The sequence below is a fragment of the Chlamydotis macqueenii genome, chromosome 14, assembly GCF_036417535.1.
Source record: "Chlamydotis macqueenii isolate bChlMac1 chromosome 14, bChlMac1.mat, whole genome shotgun sequence".
Taxonomy (NCBI): domain Eukaryota; kingdom Metazoa; phylum Chordata; class Aves; order Otidiformes; family Otididae; genus Chlamydotis; species Chlamydotis macqueenii.
Genome location: NC_141569.1, coordinates 18,620,475 through 18,644,648, shown reverse-complemented (window position 1 = coordinate 18,644,648; position 24,174 = coordinate 18,620,475). Strand labels below are relative to the sequence as shown.

Genomic DNA, 24,174 nt, shown 5'->3' with positions numbered 1-24,174 from the left:
TGTACTGGGATGGGGACGTTACCATAAAAGAAAAATGATTTATATAACACTATATTGTTACTAAAATCTCCATGTTTTTGCACCGCCTTTGGTTTAGCAGCTGGTTAAGCTTTTCATCGGAAGGATGTGTATTGGGGATGATAAAAGCTGCTGCTGGATGGCGCTGGGGCTGTTGGCGTATCGGGGCTGGGCTGTGCTTTCCCCAGGGCCGGGTTTGGCGATAACAGTGCCAGCCGCAGAGCGGTTCCTTGATTTCTGCACTTCTGCTCAAATGCACGCTATTTTATACGGTGTGTTCTTCCACATGAAGAAAAGGAAGAAACAGATATCCTCTACTTTTTAAAGGGAGGTAGCGGCTGAGAACACCTCTGCTCACAAGCTCAGTGCCATGAGACCTGGAGGCAAAGAAAATGAGCCGTCCTGGCAGCTTTGTGCAGGGTCACTGTAGTCACAGCGTTCGTATTTTGATTCTGTCATCTAGAAAAATCTCCTTCCTAGCAAGGTTAACAACTCCTGCCTGCTTCCCTCTACTTTTTCCCGTTCCCCTCCTTCCCTTGGCTCACTGCAGCTGCAGTTTTAGCTAGCTGGGTAGAAAGTGTGAGATAATTTCTCCTTAAATAACCTAGGCAAGGCAGTTTTCTGTGAAAGACTGAAGAACATGTGTGAGCATACCATTTAAAGGTAGACACCGTGCTTTAGTTTCAGCTATTACTTCAGCTGATGAAAAGCTCTGACAATAAAGACTACACAATGAAATAATTTTGACCTTGGTGCGTAGTTCAGACCCTGTGGAGAAGTTGTTTTTCATCAGTAATTGTGTTTTGGTTGGGTTTTGGCAGAAAGAAGTGTGCAAAGAGATTATAGGGAAGGGGATCATCTTCTTGGGAAAGACTCTGTGTTCTGCTGTTGTAGTGTTGATTGTTGCCCTTTGGCACCGGCCTTTTACAGCCCTTTCTTGCCACAGTGGGAATCTGAAAATGGTCTCTGCCCTTAGTACTGCGGTGTGTGTTTGTTGGCTGTTGTAACTGGTGTGGCTGCTAATCTGAAACGTGCTTTAAAGACATTCTGTTCTCATTTCTGTAGAAAAACACTGGAAAATGTAGGAAAGCATATACAGACGCAGTGCGTTATGAAGACTGAAATATTTAGCTTTACGTGTAACACCAACTACTAACTCCCCCCGGCTGGCTGCTAGCCCGCTTCCGCAGGAGCAGAGCATCCGCGGCTTGTCCCTGCGTCACCTGCCCGGCTGAGCGCTTCTGGCCTGGGACAGGCAGACCTCCGCATGGGGCGGGAGGAACGTGGAACACGGGAGTTTCATTTCAGTTCTTCCATAAAGTCTTTACTAAGACACTATATGGTTGAAGGATATTGTTGCTGTGTTCCTGTGCCTGACGTTTTCTGGAGGCGAGCGGAGGCAGCTCCCCGCTCGGAGAGGCGCCGAGCTCGGTGCTGGAGCTGGTTACCCTGGGTGACCTCGCGGCCGCCGGGTACCCGGCGCTTGGGATAGCTTTGCAGTCCCGTCCAGAGCTGGTGCGCTTGGGTGCTTCGCTGAGAAAATGGGGTCTGCGGCAATGCACTGCTGGGGGATTCAAGTGAGAGTGGACTCTGTGAAATGGGCACTTTATAAATACGCGTGTTAAGCATTCAGGCCTTCTGTTTAGTTTCCATGGGTTTTGGTAGTGACATTTAAAAAAAAAAAAAAAAAAATCAGTTTTATTGGTTTTACATGGCCTGCAATTACGTATGACCTTTCATTTGGTGTAACGGTCCATATCCATTATATTTCCAAACATTGACTATTAAGCCAAAGAACTTTTCTGAAGTAAATCCATTGTAAATTCTCAGTCTGGCATTCACATTGATTTATCTTTTGTAAACACTGCGTAAATGCAGCACTTGAAAATGCGGAGCATATTTTCCAAGGCTGAGCTGGCGAGGCTGCCACGTGGTATATAATGATTTTGTTGTGCGTGAGTTTAATGCGAACAGCCCACCTGTTGAGGACAGTAAGTGAAGTGATGAATAGCCCCAGTGAGCTTTCCCTGGCATGTGGTCTGCACCACCAGCATGGATATTTCTGTGACTGAAGAGGATCCTGTGTAGTGAGAAGTTTAAACAGCTGCGTATCCTAATTACAGCTTCTATGTAAAGTCCAGTTCTTAAAGTGAAGTAATCTTCATCTTTTAAGATTGTTGTTTGCTTCTGTGGTTGCTGATGGATGACGCTGATGTGATGCTGAGTCTTGGTAGCAAGAGCGGGGAGACAAATCTAAAACGTCACTGTCTTCATCTTTGCGGAAGCGTATTTTGGAGTAGCTTGTGCCGTTACCCTCTGGTTAAGGACTGGGGTACAGAGTTACAGAGGCAGTAGGATGGAGCAGAGTTGGTAGCGGGGCTGCTAGCTCGGTCTGAGGTGGACATGAAATGGCTTTTTCTCTCTAAACATAACACTTTTCCTATGAAAAGGTACTGTGGTTCTCTGCGCCACACGTAGCGGATAGACTATGTGGTTTAGGTTTTTCTAGGGTTCTTTGCTATTAGCAAACTAGTTTTGCAAAATTTCCTCTTTACAAAGACGTTACAAGATTTCAACAGTCTTTGATCTTGGATGACTAGGACTGTCCTAGCTGGCTTATTGCATGTGCTGCTTGCTGCTGTGTCCGTTAACGTAGATAATATTTTCAGAGATATTTTTAATAAATCTTTTTCAAGTGAGTATTTATGAGTCGGCTGAACTTCACTCTTTTCACTTCCACAGCTTAAGTGTGGACAGGGTTCTTCAAGTCTGCATGTGTCCTGAGCTATCTACTAATTTGGATGGCTACAAACTCTTCAGGAGGGACAGGCAAGGAAGGAGGGGTGGTGGTGTGGCTCTCTACGTTAGGGAATCCTTTTCTGCTACTGAGATTGTGACTGGGGATGATAACATTGAATCCCTATGGGTAAGGATCAGAGGAAGGGCTGACAAGGCAGACATCCTGGTGGGCGTCTGTTATAGACCGCCAAACCAGGATGAAGAGACAGATGAGGTATTCTACAAGCAGCTGGCACGAGCTGCACGGTCGTCAGCCCTTGTCCTCATGGGGGACTTCAACTTCCCTGACATATGCTGGGAGTACAGCACAGCACAGAAGAAGCAGTCTAGGAGGTTTTTGGAGTGCATAGAGGATGCCTTCCTAATGCAGTTGGTCAGAGAGCCCACAAGAGGAACTGCCCCGCTAGACCTGCTGTTCGCAAACAGGGAAGGTCTGGTGGGAGATGTGGAGGTTGGGGGCTGCCTTGGACAGAGTGACCATGAAATGATAAATTTCTCAATTCATGGTGGAGCTTGGAGGGGGAATAGTAAAACTGCTACCTTGGACTTCTGGAGGGCAGACTTTGAATTGTTCAAGAGACTAGTAGGGGGAGTCCCCTGGCATTCAGTCTTAGCGAACAAAGGGGTCCAAGAGAGCTGGTTGCTCTTCAAGAAGGGAGTCTTAAGGGCGCAGGAGCAGGCGGTCCCCCTGAGCCGCAAAATGAGCCGGCGGGGAAGAAGACCGGCATGGATGAATAGGGAGCTATTCTTGAGGCTCCGGGAGAAAAAGAGAATCTACCGCCTGTGGAAGGAGGGATGGGCAACTGAGAATGAATACAAGGAAGTCGTTAGGATGTGTAGAGGTGAAATCAAAAAGGCAAAAGCCCAGCTTGAATTTAACCTGGCCACTGGGGTGAAAAGGAATAAGAAACTCTTTTATAAATACATTAACAGTAAGAGGAGGACAAAGGAGAATATCCACTCTTTGCTGGATGAGGCTGGGAATGTGACCACTGAGGATAAGGAAAAGGCGGAGGTTCTGAATGCCTTCTTTACGTCTGTCTTTAAAGGTCAGACCAGTTATCCTCAGGGTACTCCTCTCTCTGACCTGGTAGTCTCGGCTGGGGAGCACGCTAACCCCCCTGTGATTCTGGAAGAAACGGTCAGAGACTTACTACTCCAACTGGACTGCCACAAGTCCATGGGGCCGGATGAGATCCACCCAAGAGTGCTGAGGGAACTGGCGGAGGTGATAGCCGAGCCGCTTTCCATCATCTATCAGCGCTCCTTGTTGACTGGTGAGGTCCCGGAAGACTGGAGGATTGCCAACGTGACTTCCATTTACAAGAAAGGTTGTAAGGAGGATGCGGGGAACTACAGGCCTGTTAGCCTGACCTCGGTTACAGGGAAGGTTATGGAACAGATAGTCTTGAGGGAGACCATGCGGCATGTGCGGGATGGCCAGGGGATCAGGCCTAGCCAGCATGGGTTCATGAAGGGCAGGTCCTGTTTGACCAACCTGATCTCCTTTTATGATCAAGTGACCCATCTGCTGGATGAGGGAAAGGCTGTTGATGTGGTCTGCCTAGACTTCAGCAAAGCCTTTGACACTGTCTCCCACGGTATTCTCCTGCAGAAGCTGGCAGCCCATGGCTTGGATGGGTACACTCTTGGCTGGGTAAGGAGCTGGCTGGAGGGCCGGGCTCAGAGAGTGGTGGTGAATGGAGTTAAATCCAGCTGGCTACCGGTCACAAGTGGTGTTCCCCAGGGGTCGGTGCTGGGGCCTGTCCTCTTCAATATCTTTACTGATGATCTGGATGAGGGCATTGAGTGCACCCTCAGTAAGTTTGCAGATGACACCAAATTGGCTGGGAGTGTGGATCTGCCTGGGGGTAGCGAGGCCCTACAGAGGGATCTGGATAGGCTGGAGAGCTGGGCTGAAGCCAATGGGATGAGGTTCAACAAGACCAAATGCCGAGTCCTGCACTTCGGCCACAACAACCCCAGGCAGCGCTGTAGGCTTGGGGCGGAGTGGCTGGAGGACTGCGTGGAGGAAACGGACCTGGGGGTACTGATTGATGCTCGGCTGAGCATGAGCCGACAGTGTGCCCGGGTGGCCAAGAAGGCCAACGGCATCCTGGCCTGCATCAAAAACAGCGTTACTAGCAGGAACAGGGAGGTAATTGTCCCCCTGTACTCGGCACTGGTGAGGCCGCACCTCGAGTACTGTGTTCAGTTTTGGGCCCCTCACTGCAAGAAAGACATTGAGGCCCTGGAACGCGTTCAGAGGAGGGCTACGAAGCTGGTGAGGGGTCTGGAGCACAGGCCTTATGAGGAGCGGCTGAGGGAGCTGGGATTGTTCAGTCTGGAGAAGAGGAGGCTCAGGGGAGACCTTATAGCTCTCTATAACTTCCTGAAGGGAGGTTGCAGTGAGCTAGGGGTCGGCCTTTTCTCTCGTGTAGACAGTGATAGAACTAGAGGCAATGGTTTCAAGCTGTGCCAGGGGAGATTCAGGCTGGACATTAGGAAATATTACTTCTCGGAAAGGGTAGTCAGGCACTGGAATGCACTGCCCAGGGAGGTGGTGGAGTCACCGACCATGGGGGTGTTCAATAAATGTTTGGATGTTGTGTTGAGGGATATGATTTAGCTGAGAAGTACTGGTGATGGTTGGACTGGATGATCTTTTAGGTCTTTTCCAATCTTGATAATAATTCTGTGATTCTGTGATTCTGTAATTTGGGCTTTGTCTCTCGAATTCATGTCTTGTAAGCCTGTGTGCCGTATTGCAGAATCTGCAAAGATAGTGCTGAAGTGGTTAGATGCTGTGCATGAAGTTGCTCATGTCTTTATTTTTTTCCTCTATTTTTTTATTTTTTAGGACTTAAATACTATCTATTCTTTCCTTCATGGACTGGACATACTCTCGCATTTCAGGGAACATCAGCTAAGGTAAAGTACGTTGCTTAGCACAGCTGCTATCTGTGACTGTATCTCTGTGGAGATGAGCAAAGCTTTTGTCTACCTGCACTTTGAGGTGGCAGAACGTTGGCCAAGTCCGTTGCTGAGTGAAGTCATTGCGATAACATGGCATGGAATCTACACTAATTAGCTTAGCTAATAATGAAGGCAGAGCTTACTCCCGTTTGCCTACAAAGGACTGTGTAGACGGTGCCCTGTGTTAACTCCAGATCACAAAGCCTTTTAATGCTTCAGACATTCAGATTATCTCAGAATACGTGAAATGGAAGGCCAACAAAGCACAAAAAGTGCGTTGGAAGTATTTTAGCTCCTTCAGTTCTGTTGCTATGGGTAATTCCAATGTGTGGGAGTGATTTAAACACTTGGAGAACATGCTGTATGTTATCTCTTTGGATAATGAAGAACACTGTAATAATTTGAATTTTATGGTTAAGCACATCCTTTGTTTAGAACAAAAAAAATAGTTGGATTTGAGGTCGTAGAGCCTTAAAGCAATTCTGCTGAAATGTGGTGATTAACGGTTTATAATCTTTGGGGATTAAAATTGAAATTAAACTTCTCCTCCTCCCTCAGAATAATGTCATCAAGTGCCCGCTACGAGAGGTACAAGGGCAACCAAGTTCTCTTCTGGTGAGTATGTGTTGCTTGTTGGAGTTGTTCAGCAGCAGTGCGAACAAACCCGCTGTTTTGCGTGCTGTAACGCATCCCTTGCGTTTTCAGTAGTTGTGAGTAGGAGACCTCATCCCGCTGCAGCGCTGCCAGCCCGGTTAAAGGCTGTGCCGGGAGGCGGCTGGGCCGTGGTGCTGACATTTGAGGGGTGCCCATCGCTCACCGGCACGGGTTCCCCAGACAGCACAGGTGTGTGCCTGTGCGCTCGCAAGGTGAAGTACAAAATTAAAAAGCTGGTAGTGTGACGGCAGCGGTGGTGACAGCTCAGTAGGTGGCACTCTTCCCCTGGAGCTGGCACCGGCCGCTCTGCCGGGAACCGGCTGCTGGGTGGGAGCATCCTCAGGAGGGACCGGGCTCGAACTCTGGCTCTGCTTTTTTACTTTAAATGGCTAGAATGAGTATTTTAGCTTTTCGTGTATTAGATGGAGAGGTGCAGGAATGCAGAGCAGGAGTCAGACGTCTGGGTCTCGTATTTTATCCGTAAGGCTTCACAGCTCCGTGTAATATTATCGTCCGTGTTGACGTGCTGATCAACGTTGGCACGGAATAAAAACTTTCCTCTATTTGCAGTTTTCATTTCAATGGAAGTGCACATAAATGTTTTTACTGAAAATTAATAATTTTCATTTTAATAAAAGAAATTTAAAAATTGAATTAAATATCAAATTCTAAGGTATAAGGTACATTCTGGATGAAGACATTTTAAAAGAAGTTCATTCCTGGTACCATTCTTGAGTTTCCTGTCCACACATCAAATTCATAGGGTGGTAGATCACTATTTTACTGCAGTAACATTTTGGATGATGTATTTTTGAGTTGCTGTAAGAAGAAAGTAGATATGAATGGTTTTCTTTTCTTACAGCTCAGAAACTATTGCAAGATGCTGGTATATACTGCTTTCTGGATCTGTGCTCATGAAGGATTCCATGTTTTTACCACCTTGCAGGTATGTGAAGTTGTTATTATTTAAGGTAAGGCTATGTGCTTTCTTATATGTTGATGTTACTTTAAATTTTTCACAACTTTAAAATAGTTTTTTCTTTATTTTGTTTTTCTAAAGTTTGGTAGTGGAAGAAATATTTTTCTGATTTCATTTAAATTCCCTTTCACTTTTCCTGCATCTTGAAATTTCTGTATGAAATACTGCACAAGGTAATTTTTAAATCTCATTTGTCTCTTTAAGTTAACAAGCTAACTATAAATTCTCTTATAAACTTGGGGGCTCCTTGAATAATTCCTGTTGTGTAATTGGTTTATATAGAGTTCCCCGTCTTAAAAAATACCACTGTAGATCACACAGCTTCCACCGTTCTACCACTTGGTCAGAGGCTGTATTTAACGGTGTTTGTGATTTTTATGTGAAGCAAGAAAATAGGGGCTGGCAGCATTGAGTGCAGAGAGCATATGACAGGAGCCTGACTGCATCTCATGGCTGAAGCACGGTGAGCGTTGTGACACGCTTTCACTGAAGCGTAGTGTTTGACTTGAGCTGGGCCTTGCTGCACTCTGGCACTGCCTGACCCGTACGTCACTCAGACTTCACTTCACTGTATCTTGAAGCTACATGTTACTTATTTGTAGTCAGGCTGCACTTATAGGCTAAGCAGGAGTGGTTATAAAAAAAAAAGTAAATAAAAAATTAGACGTGCCTAGGTATGCAGTTTGGACAGTTTTTGATGAGATTAATAAAAGTGCTGCTGCCCCTTAGCAAATAAAAGGCGTTCCCCCGCGTGGTGGTATATTTAGAAAATAATGACTGACCACCTTTGGAAGTATTATTTGCTGTCATGGAAAAAAAAATTGTATGAGTTTAAAAGAGGACATGAAGGACATTTATCCTTTCAAAAAATTCATCTTCAGTAAAGAGCTTGATGCCATGCTCTTTATTCCTAATGAGCATGTGATCCTGTACCTGTATAATATTAGTGAAATAACCTTTATGGAAGAGTACGTTGTTTGGAATACTGATTTATCTGTGGTTTTTATTTCCACAACAGGAAAGTGGTAGGCCAGTGTAGGGAATTCAAAAGAAAACCATGCTTGGAGTGTTTGCTGCAGGGAATGGAGACATCCTTCCAGCCAGTTAGAGTTTTGGGCTCGGACACTGGCATCAGATAAAGCTTATCTGTTTGGTTTGCTGAGTATGGTGTGAATGTGTCAGCACAGAGCAGAGGTGAGCCAGGTTAGAGACAAGCGTCATCCGCACAAAGGCGATGCAGGAGGCTGATGATGGCTTTGAGATGTCCTGGGGGAAGATGGATGAGGACCAAAATACAGTCCTTAATGTGAGGAAGGTGATAACTGCTGAGGATGAGAATTGAGGCTTTAATCTGGAGACCACCTAGTGCTTTGAAAAGGCCAAGAGCCAGGTTTGAATAATTGTCATTCTGGAAGAACTGGGTAGGCAGAGGCATTTTGTAGAACAGAGATAATAGATAGCAAATGGATTCTCGTTTGAAACGCAGCCCTTGTGTATACTTCATAACACCCCCCAGTCCCCAGTTATCCCTTTGCAATGTTGACACGGTAATTTCAATGTTATGTTTGTCCTCTGGAACATCTGACAAACACTTCACATGGACAGAACTTCTGTATGTTCTAGGCTTCTTCTGCTGGGAATACTAAAGCAGTTTTTTATAACATGTGAGAAGCAGCATATCAGTGTGTTTCAGTGAGAGGAAGCTGGTTTCCTGGGCAATGAGGGGTTTTAAGGCCCTCTTTTCTTATAAAGCTGTTGTTTTTAATCTGTTTTATTTGGCAAACACTCTTCAAAAAATTGGTAAACTAACTGTGTAGCAACTTTTGTTTAATAATTATATGAGAAACTGCTGTTCCAACTGATTGTTAGTGAGATACTTGCAGCCTCCGTAAATAGGACTGAGACGTGATGATGATTCACTGGCTGTTTCCTGGTTCATCATCACAACGCTCGTCCATTGCCTGTCATCTGCCCCGTGCTCACCTTGACAGAGAGAAGGAGACTTCAGCAGACAACTGCGAACTGAACCTCGTTAAGGTGTTGGTTAAGGTCTCCTTCTTTTGCATGCCTTGTTTCATCCACTCTCTACCATTTGGTAGTTTCAGAGTCAACAGAGCTTCAAGGAAACCTTCATTTTCTTCTTCAGCTCTTTTTGAAATAAAATATTCTGTAGATTCAGACCTGAAAGAGGCATAGCCCCACAGAAGCGTAAGAAGGTGGGCAGTCACTGCTTTATTGACTTCCGGTAAGTATTTGAAAGAGTAATGGTGTCAGCTGTGGCTCACTGTGCTTGAGAAGGGCTTTTTGTTCGACTTGGATACATTTGTATGCAATTCAGAAACCAGCTTACAAATTGGAGGAGTAAAACTTTGTATCCAGGTACGATAAATCTAGTCAGTACTCTGACGCTGATGATCATGATGAGAAAAGCACCATAGAATTTTTAAGGTAGGAAGCAGATCAGTCAGAAATACCAGGTACAAAGATGGCGTAGCCTTGATTACCCTATTGCCCGGAGAATGGATTTGTCAATAGGTTTGGCAGAGTAGGAAAAGCATTGCCTCTGACATTAAAGCGATGGCTGGAACAAAAGAAAAGGATTGACGGATTTTGCGGAAGGAAAATCATGTCAGCAAGTTAAAGAGTTCTTGTGTTAATCTTGCTTGTTAATCAAGATAATTCATGTGAACTGGATGTTTGAAGGAGATTACTCACAGCAAGATTAGCCATAGGAAAAATACATCAAGGGCCTGGAGGAACTTCTGAAGCCGATTATGTGGATGACAGCCTCCTACAGCTGTGAGAATTGAACCTTGAAGGGAAAAATACAAAGTCTTGAAACATTGAAGATGTAGTCTTGTTAAAAACAAACACTTCTCTTTTCCGAGCCCTTCTAAGAAATTCAGGAACAGCCCTTCCGAAATCTCAGAAGTGGAGAAGACTGGTATTGCTGTCCTGTTCAGGTAGTGCATTTCTGGGCTGAAACACTCACTTTGTCCAAAATGGTTGTGTTCTGGTACCTCTTCACGAGAGTTGTAGACATGTCCATGACTCCAAGTCATTTCTCTTTCTCTTCCTGGGTAAAAGGAGAAGACTCAAATGCTTGAATCAAGAAAATTGTCATAATGAAAAAAGAACTCCAATTTTGCATTATGAACAGCAGCTTGGGTTGAAATTATTTTAGCTTGTTATGCATTAAGTTAATATTTGTGAATAACAATATTTTAATATATTTTGAAACTTACTGTGACTGTTAGTAGTGCTTCAGTCTGTTCTGTGTGAAGTACCAGAAGCACAGAAAATTCTGTGCTTTTACAGGACTGTTAATGTTGGTAAATGAGAATGCGGCATTAAAGACTTGCAATATGCACAACTTAAATTTCTTGTATTTTGGAAATCTTTAAATTCTGATGCACATAACTTTGTTTTCAAATACATTTATACCTTGAGCATATCGTCCAAAACCAGATCAGTTTTACTTGTAAAACCTGTAGTGCTGTTTTCTGCAAACTCCTGTGAATTTGTACCATTCACTGAAAAAGTAAATGAGTGGCTGAGAGCTCCTGTGTTCCCAGCTCCTGCCAGTAAAAAAAAAAAAAAAAAAAAGAGATTTAAATCTTTTACTGTTTGTGTGACTGTAAAAATGGCAGAGCTTTTAGGACGATACTCTGTGGATGTGTGTGTGCTTCACACTTGAAAGCTCTTTGCAACTAACTGTTGTAGATTTTCTGCTTTCAAAAAGACGGCTTGAGGCTCACATCCCTGTGCTTATCAAGACCAGATAGATTTTATACTCGCCGCTGGATAAGCAGCAGTGGTTACGCGGTGCGTTTGTGGCTCTGGATGAGGTGCTCTGTTCCCTGGGTATTTCTGTAAGTGGCGGCTGTAACGTGTAGCGTTGCCCGAGAGCCGGTAAGTAAGCTAACAACTTGGGAACGCTACCAATAAATGTATTTTGTAAAACTAATTAATTCAGATATGGTTGTTCATATTGAAAGTCTTCTGGCAGTGCTGGTGCTGTGATGGGAATACTCTGAGGAAAAGGAATGTGGATGAGAAGAGGCAGCGCACTGGTGAGAGGCCGTGTGTCCTGGTCTCCCGAGGCGCAGTTCCTTCTACAGGAGCTGCTGCCGTTGCGAAGGGCTGGGAACGTCGCAAGCTAAGAGCACGCGGTGCATCTTTTTTGACATGGAACAGTCGTCTAAGAGAGCCAAAAAAGTGCATAATGAAGAGAGACTGTATTCAGACCTGTCACAGCTAAGTGACCAAGTAATCTTGTCCATAGTCCCCCAGGAATTTCCGTTTGTTCTGTTCATAGTTTCTTACAACAGCTGCCCCATGGAGGTTTTACAGACTGCACGGGATGCTGATCGCCCCACAGAAATAGTTTTTTAGTGGCTGCACTAAAAAAGTCCAAGAGATGTGGAATTGGAAGCAAAGACTAATGTGCAGTTTGTTGATATCCGAAACATAGTTTTATTCGGACTGTCTAGTCCCATGGTCTGGAGTAGCCGCAAAGCTGCACAAAAGGTGTAGGTGAGATGCAGGCTGCCTGGAAGCATCATCGTGTTCAGGGTATAAAGTAATTAGTACAGACGTCTTGAGCTGGCAGCCCGCAAATCAGGTAGCATGTTAGGGAGCCTCCAGAATCGTTCCCAATTAAAACCTTCAGCAAGCTTAAGAGATAAACCTGCTAAATGTTGTTGTTGTTGAGAGCTAATGCAAAAATGGTTTTTGATGACTGAGCATTAATCGAAATCAGTATTATGCATTTAGCCGTGTATCTTACGGTTTCAGGTTTCCTTTAAACCATTTTCTGATGGAGTTAAGTGTTCTAGTATTTTTATAATTAAGTTACTTGGAAATGCTCAGGACTTGCACAGCATATAGTATCACAGAAACCCTGCCCACCTGCCTTTGCTGGAACTTTTGATCTGCGCTCATGTTGCTTTTTTCCACATCTCCTTGCTCGGGTTTGCAAATGGAGCGCGTTAGGGGCTGCTCAGCGGTTCGCAGCGCGGTGGGGCTCCTGACGGTACCGAGCTGACCCTCGCTGTGCGCTCCAGAGAGGAGACAAGGGACCACCCGGCAGCCCAGTATTTCAGATGATGGTCAATCTGAGAAAAATCTAGAGAAATTAAGACCTCCAGGCAGATACTCAGGAAACAAGTTATTCCATGGGGATTTGTGTCTGTTAGACTCATCCGCCACGACTGCAATGTCAGAAGGGCAGATTCTGCCTCCCCGCAGGCAGCACGGCCGCATTATGCGGCTGTGCAGGTTTCCCCTCTTTCTGACTGCCCAGCCAATGACAAAGAATTTAAGTGTAGAATTCCATTTTTAGATTATTTGGATTTGGGGTTTAATCATACTGATGTTTGTTCCAAGCCATTCACGGTACACTTGTGCAGTACCGTCCGTGGTAACCGGGTGGATTTCCCGCGGGTCTGAGCAGCAGCTACTCCGCAGCAGGCATCCCGGGCGTTTGCTTTGCACAAGGGACATGCTTTTGGAGAGGGAGAATGAGGGGTAAAACATTTTCTTCTGTTAAAAAACCAAACAAAGGACATGTCCATTTCTGATGCAACTTGTCTCTTCCAGGCCAAGCTGTGCACTTGCATGCAAAATGGTTTTGCACTGGAGAAACCCAGCCAGGTTTCCGGTACTGGGGTCACGGCGTTCTCTCTGCAGCGGGAAAAAGTACAATTTGTCTTCATCTTTATGTTCCTCTGTTCTGGAGAGAGACTGCATAGTCTGGTCCTGATCAGGGCTGAACTACGACATCCTCAAAGCAGCCTGACAGGCAGACAGGCAGTTTGAAAGACAAGTGTATTCATAAGAACAAAATACCTGCAAAAAAATTACAAACCCCGGGGTCGCTTACCAGCTGGCTGTTGAGCATTTTCAGACATTTTTTGTTTAGAAAGCTCGAAGTGTTTGTGTACATCCTATTTAAAGATCTGCTTTGTTGTGTTCAAAATCTGTTATGTTGGGAGCTTTTCTAGAGTGGTTTGTTTTGTAAAAGAAAGGTTTGTTATAACAGCTCCTTAATGAAGTTTTAACACCTTTCAGTGTTCTGGGGAGCAGGCATGAGTTTGAAAACTGGCGTACTCTCAAATCCCAGCGGCTCCCTCCCGTGAATAGTTTGGATCCATCCTCCGTGCGAGTGGAAGCACGCAGATTCTCAGGTGCTTGCGCTTCTACGATTCTGGAGTTGGGCTCTGCAGGCACGGAGAGTTCTCTCTGTAGGAGCAGGGGATGCAGTGGGAAAGGGGCAGAGGAGCCGAGCGGAGCAGCTGACGCTGAGCCGCGTTACGTGCTGTTGTGGGTTTTCTCGTTTCGGTAGCTGCAGCCTGGTCCCGTGGCCGGAGCACCCAGTAGTGGTTGGTGTATGATACCACGCCAGTTTGACTCGCGTTCCTTTCTCACATGATGCAATTGCACAAGCATTTTTAATTATGAATAGCAGTGAATCAGGAGGAAAACAAGGTTTCTTGCAAATGAGGCATCCATAAATCAAGGGCAAACAAAGCTGCCTTTGGTATGTGAAGACTTTTTTTTTCCCATGACAGTGTTGTGAGCCAGTGAGTGAGCGTCTGAAAATTAATGGTGCAGATGTAGCAGATGAATATTAAGTGACCAGAGCATACAATAAAATTATAAATAAAAACATGATATAGTTTATAGTACTGACTTTTCTGGGCTTCCAACAGTGGGAAGCTATAGAATAATGATCTTAAGTTTAAGAGCCTGTTAAAACGTGTGATTAAATATGCAGATCAAGCAAAATTTTAATTGTTGGATCATTTGACACTTTAATGATTATGCCTTTGATAGTACATCCTTTGACGTAGTGTTTACTGTATTTTAACTAGAGCTTAGTTTACATTAGTTCCATGTTTTCTCACACTGTCTTAGTTTAAATTCCTCATTGGATTATTTTCCCACTCTCTGCTTGAAAGCACTGAAGTGCACGTAACGTGCTGTACCTTAACGAGGTATCCCGCTTTTCTTCCGTATCTTGCCACACACATCAAGAGGACTTGGCGTTGAGGGATGTGTTTGCGGTTGGAGAAGCTGCTGCGGTGGTTTGTAAGCAGCGGTGCTGGTGGCCAGCCGAAATGTGCTTGTCGGATCGGACCTCCCCAGAGAGCACTCCTGGCTCCGTGAAGTGACTTCCGTGGTCATGGGCTTGCGGGACGGTCTGTTGAAACGCCGAGCTGGGTACCAGTGAGACTAAGGAACGACAGCTCCTGCAAGCACCACCACGTGTTCTTGGTGGTGAGGAGGATGGATGGATTAGTTCCAAAAGAAAAGATTGCCCTACCTCTTCCAGAATAAATGTACTTCTCAGAGCTCTCCTCTTGGAGAAGCAGCATGTTTTAGGTTTGGGTGGGTCTTCGATGGCTGACTAAAGACTTCTCAGAGTGATTTGTTGTCACAGAAATGTTCCTTCTCCTTTGGAAGAGTGCTCCACACAAAAGCTGGCTCTTGTCCTTCCAGGCAGGATTTTGTCTCCTTCGTTTCTAAAGCTTTCTTCAGCTTAACCTTTCCCATTTCCAATTAATTAATCAATTAATCTTTTATTAAGTGTTTTCACACTTCTGTAAGTACTGTACTGTTACTTTTTAAAATGTAAATATTTATTGACTAGAAGATGGCAGGTTTAACACTAGACATGACTAGGTGACTCCAGAACGTAATTATTCTCTTCTTTTACTGTCACAGTGCTTGTTATTAATTAATTTAATGCTTAAAAGGATTTATGTTTTTTTCAAGTGAGTAACTGCTAATTACCTGAAGTCCCCACAAAGACATTAACCATCACTTGGAAGCAGATTTAGATGGCTCTGGGACTCTTACGCTGCTGCTTGCTCTTCCTGGTGCCGCCTCTCTCTCTTTCCCTTGGATGCGCGCGTGCTCTGCTTCTGGCTGTTTTTAATTTTTCCTACGGTATTCACCTGAACTAGTTAAGACTCTAATTCCATGACAATAAACCAAATAGTTGAATTTTACTGTTGATTAATGGTCTTTAGTTTAAAAAAAAATAAATTGTGACAAGTGTAGTGCATGGCCACCTTCTGTCAGTTGGACAAATACGCGTGCGTCTTTGCTTACGTATCTGCTAATGATGTGGCCGGTTATTAACGTTCGTGGATGTTACTGCCGGAGAAAGAATCTTCCCTGGTGCGTGGTTTCAGGGCTGAATCTCTGTTTATTCTAAACATTTCATTGTATAATTTTACAAGACAATTAGGAATGAGCACTGTTCTGAAGCGTTGATTAAAACAGGGAGATTAGTGAAATGTACTGATGTTGGCAAACCTCTTAAGTGATGGAGAAGCTACACGTGTGAATTCTAGGGAAAAACATGGAATAAGTAATTAAGAGAGTTAAAATCCATGTTTCTAAAAGACAGGTCTGTTTATTAGGAAGAATGTTTTAAAAATACCAGGTTTTAACATGGTGATGGTTATGGCTGGGGAAAAACCATGGGATGCCTCCTCCTCTTGAAGGAGCTCTCTTGTGGTCTAGTGGATAAGACATCCCGTCACGCGCACCAGGAAATAATTAAACTTCACGTATTGACTTGTAAATATGAGCAGTTTGTTCTTCAGGATTGGAGGGGCGGGTTTTGTCTTTGGAATGCAATCTGTTTCCGAGCGTTGGGTTGTGTGAAGTGCCTGACGGAGCAGAAGGGCTGTGCCACGAGCCTGACCTTTGCTACCAGCAGTGGTTTTCCCAGCACTACTGCTTGCTGCCATTACTTAATTAGCAAATGTTGCAGTGTAAGCAGAAGGGAGCTTGACAGTAGCTGAACATCACGGATGTGTTTAGGTAAAACAAAACAAGAAGGAAACAGCCCTCCCTCAGCCTCCAGGAGCTGGATAAACTGTTGTTGCACGGTGAAGATCCTGAGCTGGAACAACCTTCAGCAGGAGATGGGGCTTTTTCCTGACGACTGGGGATGTAGCAGTGGCAGCAATCTGGTTTGTGATAAACCCAGTAATGATTATTTCTGTGTTACAAAGCTGCAAAAACGGAATCTTCCAGTTCCACATAAATCCTTTAGAATTTTCTTTGGAAGAAAAAGAAAAAATCTTTTGTCTTTAGTTTTCTATTGTGTGCAATAACATTAGAACTGTTTAATTTTTTTTTTTTTTTTTTTTTTGCAATTGCATATAATACCATGGCAAAGTTGGTTTCACTTTGGTTTCTGGTTTGTGGAGAAATAAGACGGAATTTCAGTTTGCCTCAAAGCTTGCATTATCTTACAAGAAAAACTCCATTTCTGTATTTTCTGAACTAAATTAGCTCGGTTGTAATGGTGAGAGCAGTTTGGCCGTTCTTTTTGATGAACTGCACATACGCAAGACTGTCATGCCTGGATCACATGCTGTGTGGAAAAAGCACGAAAGAAGGCATGAAAATTGTAGCTATGAGTTGCTTACTATAAATGTGTGAAAATGCCAGTTTTCTATGTGAAACCCGTGCTTCTCTGGCCTGCTACAGCTACAGCATGGGGTGAGAAAACTTCAGTTGTCCTTTATGACTCCATGGCAATCATGTAATTTAAAATCCCCCCTCCCCCCCCCCTTTTTTTTTTTTTTTTTTTTTTTTTTCTTTAATAGACCATTAGCAAAATTAAAACTTGTTATTTGCTACCAGATTACGCTGGTAGTTTCTGTGTTGGAATAATCTGAAGCTTCACTTCCATAAGCTCACAGTTTAGTGCTTAAGTTCCTTTCCTGAAAACGCCCGTATCCTACAGAATTTTTTTGTATGCTCCTCTAATATGGAGTTTATAAGCGCAAGCCTTCTAAACGTTTTGCACGAAGTGGTGGTGCTTCAGCCCGTGTTTGCTGCGGAGCTGACCGCGCGCGTAAGATGTTTTGTGTGGCTGAAGTTTCAGATGTACTTCCCAACGTAACCGTAGTGAAGCAGATGGAGCTGACCCACTTTTTTAGGATTTGTCTCCACACTTGTCTTAGCCTCCTTCGAATTCACACGTTACTCTCTGCTTGGAGTTAACAGAGTCGTAGCTGTTTCACCTCCTGGTATGTGGTGAAGGGGCATTGCTCTTGACAGCCTGGGTTTGTAACAGCAGCTACAACTACTGAACTGCTAATCCAGGCACCGTGCTGGTAGTCAAGTCGGTTTTGTTCTAATTTGATGTCTGTATGGGATGGCTTTCACTTGAGCTCGGTTGAGTGGGATGGGTGGAGCGTACCTAACCCGAGCTCACAGGTCTGTAGTGAGGACAGGCTGAGTAAGTGAAGCCAGAGATGTTCAATGCCAGGTGCCACTACAGTTGTAGAGTAAGTGATTTAAGAGGTTATTGGTCTGTAACACACCCCACACCCCCCAGGAGGAGCTAGCCGAGCTCGTTTTGCTGGTGGTTCCAGCGTCCTTGGATCTGCTTGCCATGGTACCTTCTCCAGAGCCGGCCCCTGAAGTCCCCCCTGTTCTTTGGTGGTCTCCTTTGAAAGTCGATCACCTGAAGCACGTAGCTTTGCTTTTAGCTTCTTTCCTTAGTTGCTGTGTTACACTGCCCATTGTGTTTTGTTGCGTTTGTGGTTTTTTTTATTTTTTTTTTTATTTCTTAAACAGAACCCATGGTGCTGATAGGCTCCTTGGGATGGTACAAGAAGCAACATAAAGACAGAGGTCGCAAGTTGAGGTTCAGTTTTAGGGAAGAGATTCTCTGTCCTCCCGTTTGCTGGGGGGATGAAGGGGTGACATGGAGTTGAGGGAACTCTCATTGAAAATGCTGTGTGCAAAGAAGGACTTCTGAGGTTTTAGAATTTCTGTCTATTTGTTTTTACAAGGCCTGCTTAATGCTTAATTAACATTTACTGATATTTTTCCTGTCAACTCTGAATTGCATTGTGAGTGGTTTTGCGTATCTGCAAGCAATAATGATTTTATAAAAGAACATTCTTTATATTTAGGCTTTACATAGCAGGCTATGTGAGAGGTGCTGAGTAAATTAAAAATAATGGTAATGGTACTATCTGGTTAGAATTTTTCACACAGTAGTTTTCATCAATTTTTCGTTGTCCTTTTTTGTTTTTAAGGATATTGTAACATGTGCTGTTCTCAATTGTTTTTATCACTGAAAAGGTAAAATAGGCTGTCCATCTCATTCTTTTTTGTTTGCTTTTTTTTTTCCATCCCCCTCTAGTTTTGGCAAGCAGTCTGGAGGGAAACGAGGATGCGAATGTATCATATTGGAGCCTTCAGAAATGATTGTGGTAAGACAGATTTTCAAATGTATTTAAATCTATTGCTGGATTCAGCAAATTCTTTCTGGTTTGTAGCAGAAAGCTTATTGTAAAGTATTCTATGAAATTGCAGCAAAATGGCCTTGATTTCAATTATACCTATGGCTGCTATCATAACAGCAATAGCTATGTAAATTTAATCTGGATGGGTAAATGATGATGATTAGGTCATTCTTTCTGAAATTATGCTTACTTGAGTTTCAAAAGCCTACCGGTTACGGCTGAGTTAAGTGTTCCTGGGTCAGGCAACGATAGACTGCTATCTTGAGTATTTTCTTTACATCCCTCCCGCTATTTCATTGCTTTTTCCTGGCCGTGCCAGCCGTGCTGGGTCTGTTAGGAAAAGCTCTCTTACTCCTGGCCTCTGCAGTTCTAGTGTGAAGGCTTTTGGGGAAGAGGAGAAGGAACGTAAGAGTGCTTAACCAAGCTTGAAGGATAAGCTTTTCAGCTTAGTTGTCATTGACCATTTCCATGTCTGGCTTTCCTTCTGTTTCTTCAGAACACTGACGTTGCCATGTTCACGTGTACTTGCAGGTTGTAACTCAGTCCTTCCCAGGTTGACGCACACATACTGTCAGCAGCTGGAATATTAGGATTGCTTTTCCGTAGCACAGACCGATGATGTGCCCTGGTAGTGTGGCTGGGGACTCAGGAAGATCTTTTTCCACTTTGATCTTACGAGATGCTGCTAATGGGGCCGGAACAAAAATGTGCGTTGTTCCGAGAAGCCACACGTCTGTTAAGCAGGCTTAGAAAATTGTGCTTGATTTGGCTTCCTCATATCTAGACACTGTAGTATTAAAACCAATATTTGATGATATCTCTTACTCATTGAGCATGTGAGTGTTCAGCTTCCCTGAGAAATTTGTTCTCATGGAACACTAACAGCCGTGGACATCAGATGTCCCGCACCGAGAACACTTGCTGTCCTCTGTGCCGTTCTTTCTGTGCGGCGTCAGTCTGGTTCTGCTCACGGGCTTTGGTAGCATCAGTGATACGCTCTTTGCTGCAGCACATGTTTTAAGCTACAGTCTGCCCTGTCGTGAAGGAAGCACAGGTAAGAGTGCAAGAAGCCTCTCTGTCTTCTGGAGTGAAGTAGTTAATTTGTGTATTCCCAGTTATCCAGTTTCTTCTCAAAGCTGGAGTTTTAGGGGAGAGATTTGTGCCTTGAGAGATGCCACGGGACCTCTTGGGTGAGGAGATGCGCAGCCATGTCATGTGAATGCCCCCGGCACTCTGCTTTGCCACTGCTGCTTTGCATTTTTGTCTGTTAACTGCTGCTGCTGAGGACTGGGTGTGCTGAGCGCACGGACATCCGCTGCCTGGGCTGCGCTGAGCCTTGCACCTCAACGCTCCTGGCATCTTGTAGCACAGAGTGACAGACGCTCACTCACCCGATTGTATGTAGACCTTTTCTACCTCTGTAACCCTTCAAGCTGTTTAACAGAGAGAAGAATTTGCTCTGTCTCGACCAATTTCCCTAACAAACCAGTTACACAACTCTTACCTTCGAAGGCTGGATGTGCCGCTTCCTACAAAAACCCGAGAGGGTGATGCAGCTGCCGCCCGCAGCAGGAGCGGTCCGAGGCGCCCGTGGGAAGCGTGCAGCTTTGCTTGGAGGGCTCGCTGGTGACTCACCGGCTGCAATCACGTTTGCAAGCTTAGATGACGTGTTCCATGGGCAAAATATGTGATAACATGAAGTTCTTGGGCAATACCAACATCCTTGTAGGGCCTGGTCACCATTCTTGTAAAAACAACGTGAAACAAAAAAACTCAACAAAAAAAAAAAAAACACAAAAAAGCCACAAGAAGGTGCAAATAAAAGAATAGCTCCTGTGTGTGCTAGCGGTCAGAAAAGGGCCTTATTGAAATATTTGATGTAGAAGCTGGAGTGGTTTGTGTGCGCGTAGCTCGAGTAGCTAAACTGATGAGGTTTTTTTGAGATCACAGTCTTTTGAGAAGCCAGCATTGGCCGTGTCAGCAACATCAAAGGCTGCTGGGTGTTCCTGTGGACAAACGCACAGCCTGGACAGCCGTCCTCAGTGTTGTAAACCTCTTGGATTTTCTGTAGTTGTGGTTAAATGCCTTTGAGAGTACAGAGACGCTTGAAAGATCTCAGAACTTTTCTGGAACTTCAGTATATTTTTCTGTAGGAAAATTAGAGAATTTAAAATGCAAACCAGTTATCTTTATTATTATTTTGTTCGTGTTTTACAGGTAAAGGTAGCTAAAGGTACTATTAACTGTCAGTTAGGACTTCAGATGGGGTGAGAAAAAAGCATCAGTGGGGTGGCATGCACCTTGCTAATGATCTGCACTGGCACCAGGTGTACTTGAGCTTCATTTCCAGGATTAATTCTTACTAGTTTATCCTACTTTATTTTCTTAAATTTACAACATACTAATGAATACATGCTTAATACATAATGAATATTTATCTTCAAGCAAAAGAATTATACTTCAATGTTGGTGAAGAAACACCACTGTTCTCTGCTGCTGACTGATACTTGGGGTTGGTTTTTTTTTTTGTTTTTTCTCTTCCTCTTTCTTTGTAGAATGTAAATCAGTTTTATAGCGGGAATCCTTTGGGAACTGACCCATTTTGAAGGCCGTAAAATGTGGTCAACTTAAGTTAATGAGGATAACAGTGTGTGAATGGCACTGTAGCTCATATTTTTGGAGGCGGAACAATCTATTGAATTAATAATAGGTCCATTTATCACTCAAGAAAATGGCCCAGAATTGCAGCGTGTCTCAGCACACTGAAGTGTCCTTTCTGTTGGTCCTTGGTGCTTTCATTTTCTTCTTCAGATCTAGGCGTAAGATTTCAGAAGAGCTGCACGATACTGGAGGTGGAAAATATACCATTGCTGGCGCGTGGACTGCAGAATGAAGTTGAGGAGTCTTAAGATCCTCACGATTTTCATGTGGCAGCAAGCGCAGTGGTTCACGTGAAGCTGGCTGCATGGAAGCCTTCTGCTGCTGCCAGTATTCAAGGTTAATGAAGTAACAGCCTTGATTAGAAACCAGCCAGTCTAGTACGCTATTCTGGGCTTCTTGTTACATATTGGGGGGAAAAAAAAAAAAAGTGAAGTTGTCCGTGGGTCAGCAGTCTCTGTCTCACCTGGCAGCCCGGTGGGACGTTGTCCCTGCTGCCACGATGGGAAGCGGTCCTCCCTCCGCTCCTGTGCCGGGGCCGAGCTCACGGCATCTGCAGAGATGCTGCACTCCTCTTGTAGGAGTGTTCGTCTGCTCAGGGGAGCGTGAGGAGGTTGAATACGCTCTCTGCCAACAGAAAATTCTAGTTTTAACCAGGTGAAAGCACGGCTGAGTGACGAGCGGTGCGAGAGCGCCCTGGCCTGCCTGTCCTGTTGATGCGCAGCGTGCCAAACCCGTTTGCGTACGTTGTCGTACATCATAAACATCAACAATCTGGTCAGCTGGACTCAAAACACTGATGGTGCTAAACTGGAAGCTGTGTGATCTGGCGGCCTTGCCTGGGTTTCTGATGTTTTGTTGTTGTCAGCAGTGGCATTAACCGAAGGAAGCAGGTGGTCTCAGTTTCTGCGTTTCCACAGGCAGTTGGTTGGGTTGCCTTGCCTTTGTGTAAACAAATAACGTATTTATGCTCACTTCTTAGCTTTCAGGTAGAGTTGTAGAAGAAAGAGAATTTCATCTTAAAGTGAGTGTTTGTTTTACTTTTAGTCTTAAAAATACCTATTCATTTTGGGACTTCTTAATAATAAGGGTCATCAGTATTGGAAGAGTCGTTGTCCGGGCGCTTCAGCGGGCGCTCGGCATCCAGGTTACACTGGAGTCCGTCATGGTGGAGGAGCTCAGCCCTTGCTTTTGTTTCTGTGATCCTGTAGGATGGAATGCAGAGGAAAAAAAAAAAGGAAATGCATTTATTCAAGGAGCTCATGTACTGTATCACACGTACAAAAATTAAAAAATGAAATCACTATTTCAGTTGTTTATTGGAGTAACTCTGTACAGAACTGAACTTCTTTACTTCAGAAGCATTCTGAGGCTTCAGCCTTCTTGAGAGCAGCAGCAGCATTGCTGACCAAAAATCTGTATTTTGTGCTGGGTCTTTTTTTTTTTTTTTTTTGTGATATTAAATGGCCTGTTTAAAAGGATATTTTAGAATTTTTTTTTTTTTTGTCTGCCTGCATGCCTTGTTTCGTGGTTTTTTTTTGGTTTTTTTTTTTTTTTTTTTTTTTTTTTTTTTTTTTTTTTTTTTTTTTACATCCTTACACCATTGTGCTTACAGCAATGCTGCTACCGGATAGCTTTGCTCGTTGGCTCGTGCCTTTGCAGACAGACAGTAAAATTCTAGAGAAAAGTGTGGTTGTCACTTGCTAGGGGAACTCTGCTCTTCTGCTTTCTTTTTTGATAATGCTGTGGTGTGAAGTTCACTCTTTTTTGACTATCCATGTTGTCAGTGTTTATTTTTCTCTGTGGAATTAAAAATAACTAACAAGGCAAACCCAGCTGCTTGCACCTTCCTCTGACCTCAGACAGAGTTAGCTGTTTGGAAAAGGCGATGTGAAAATTAAATGTGGTCTTCCTTTTGTGATGGTTTAGATTGTTTCGTTACTTCTTGTTCCTGTCTTTCTCATTTTCATTCCTTCATACCTTTTGGATTTTAATTTTGTGATAACTTACCCAAGTATGTGAAGTGAGGGCTCCATAAGACCACAGAGAGGTGGTTCTCCTGTTCCAGTGCAAAAGTCTTACGTTGAAGATTTTCAAGTGACATTTTTGAGGAGGGGGATCGTTGAGGACACTGGAAGCTCCTGGACAGTAAATGTGTTGTCGAGGAGCTTCTTGCCTGCCTGCAGCCAGTTCGCATGCATGTCTTTTCCGCTTCCTGCTGGGAGATGTTTTTCCAAAACATCAGAAGGAAACAGGAAAGGATGAGACTGCTTTTTATAGAAAAAAGGAATTGTAACTAGTGAGATAAGAAGGTTTCGTGTTGACTTTTACTAACAAGATAAATTTACCTAATTTTTAATATTTAGTCACAAATAACACTTAACATCAAGGTAATGAATCAACTTCCAGTTATTTCTTTATAATCTGCTGGAAGTGATTAGAAGTCAGTGTGACATAGGTGAAGTAGCTGTTTATAAAAAGCTGGAATATTTAAAGTTGTTCAGCTGTGACTGGTACTAGAAATAAGTTAGACTTTTAAAAATTACAGTAATAAAAATCGGATATAATTCAACGCCTTTACCAGTTTGTAAATCCTCCAAGAAGTGGTAACTTCTGTGTTAAGATACACTTGAACCAAGCAGCATCTCTAACTCGTGCTGTCTGATACGTGTGGGTGCAGAAGGGTTTCTTCTGGTGAGTGACATTGTTTGGAGGATATGTGTGCCTTTACTACTTTTTTTTTTTTTAAAACAACAGTTTCCTGGAAGGAAACTGTGGCCTCCAGCTCATTATAATAACGTA

The 24,174-nt window shown here is 43.9% G+C and overlaps 1 protein-coding gene across 6 annotated transcripts in view; it reads left to right on the top strand.

Moving 5' to 3' along the window:
* RAPGEF6 (Rap guanine nucleotide exchange factor 6) overlaps window positions 1-24,174 on the top strand; it is a 124,428-nt gene that overhangs the window by 21,908 nt on the left and 78,346 nt on the right. For all 6 annotated transcript variants that reach the window (XM_086758505.1, XM_086758508.1, XM_086758503.1 and 3 more), the window contains exons 3-6: window positions 5,678-5,748; window positions 6,352-6,408; window positions 7,310-7,393; window positions 18,612-18,681. In XM_086758505.1, coding sequence (XP_086614631.1) covers window positions 5,678-5,748; window positions 6,352-6,408; window positions 7,310-7,393; window positions 18,612-18,681 — 282 coding nt within the window. The remainder of the gene's footprint in view (window positions 1-5,677; window positions 5,749-6,351; window positions 6,409-7,309; window positions 7,394-18,611; window positions 18,682-24,174) is intronic.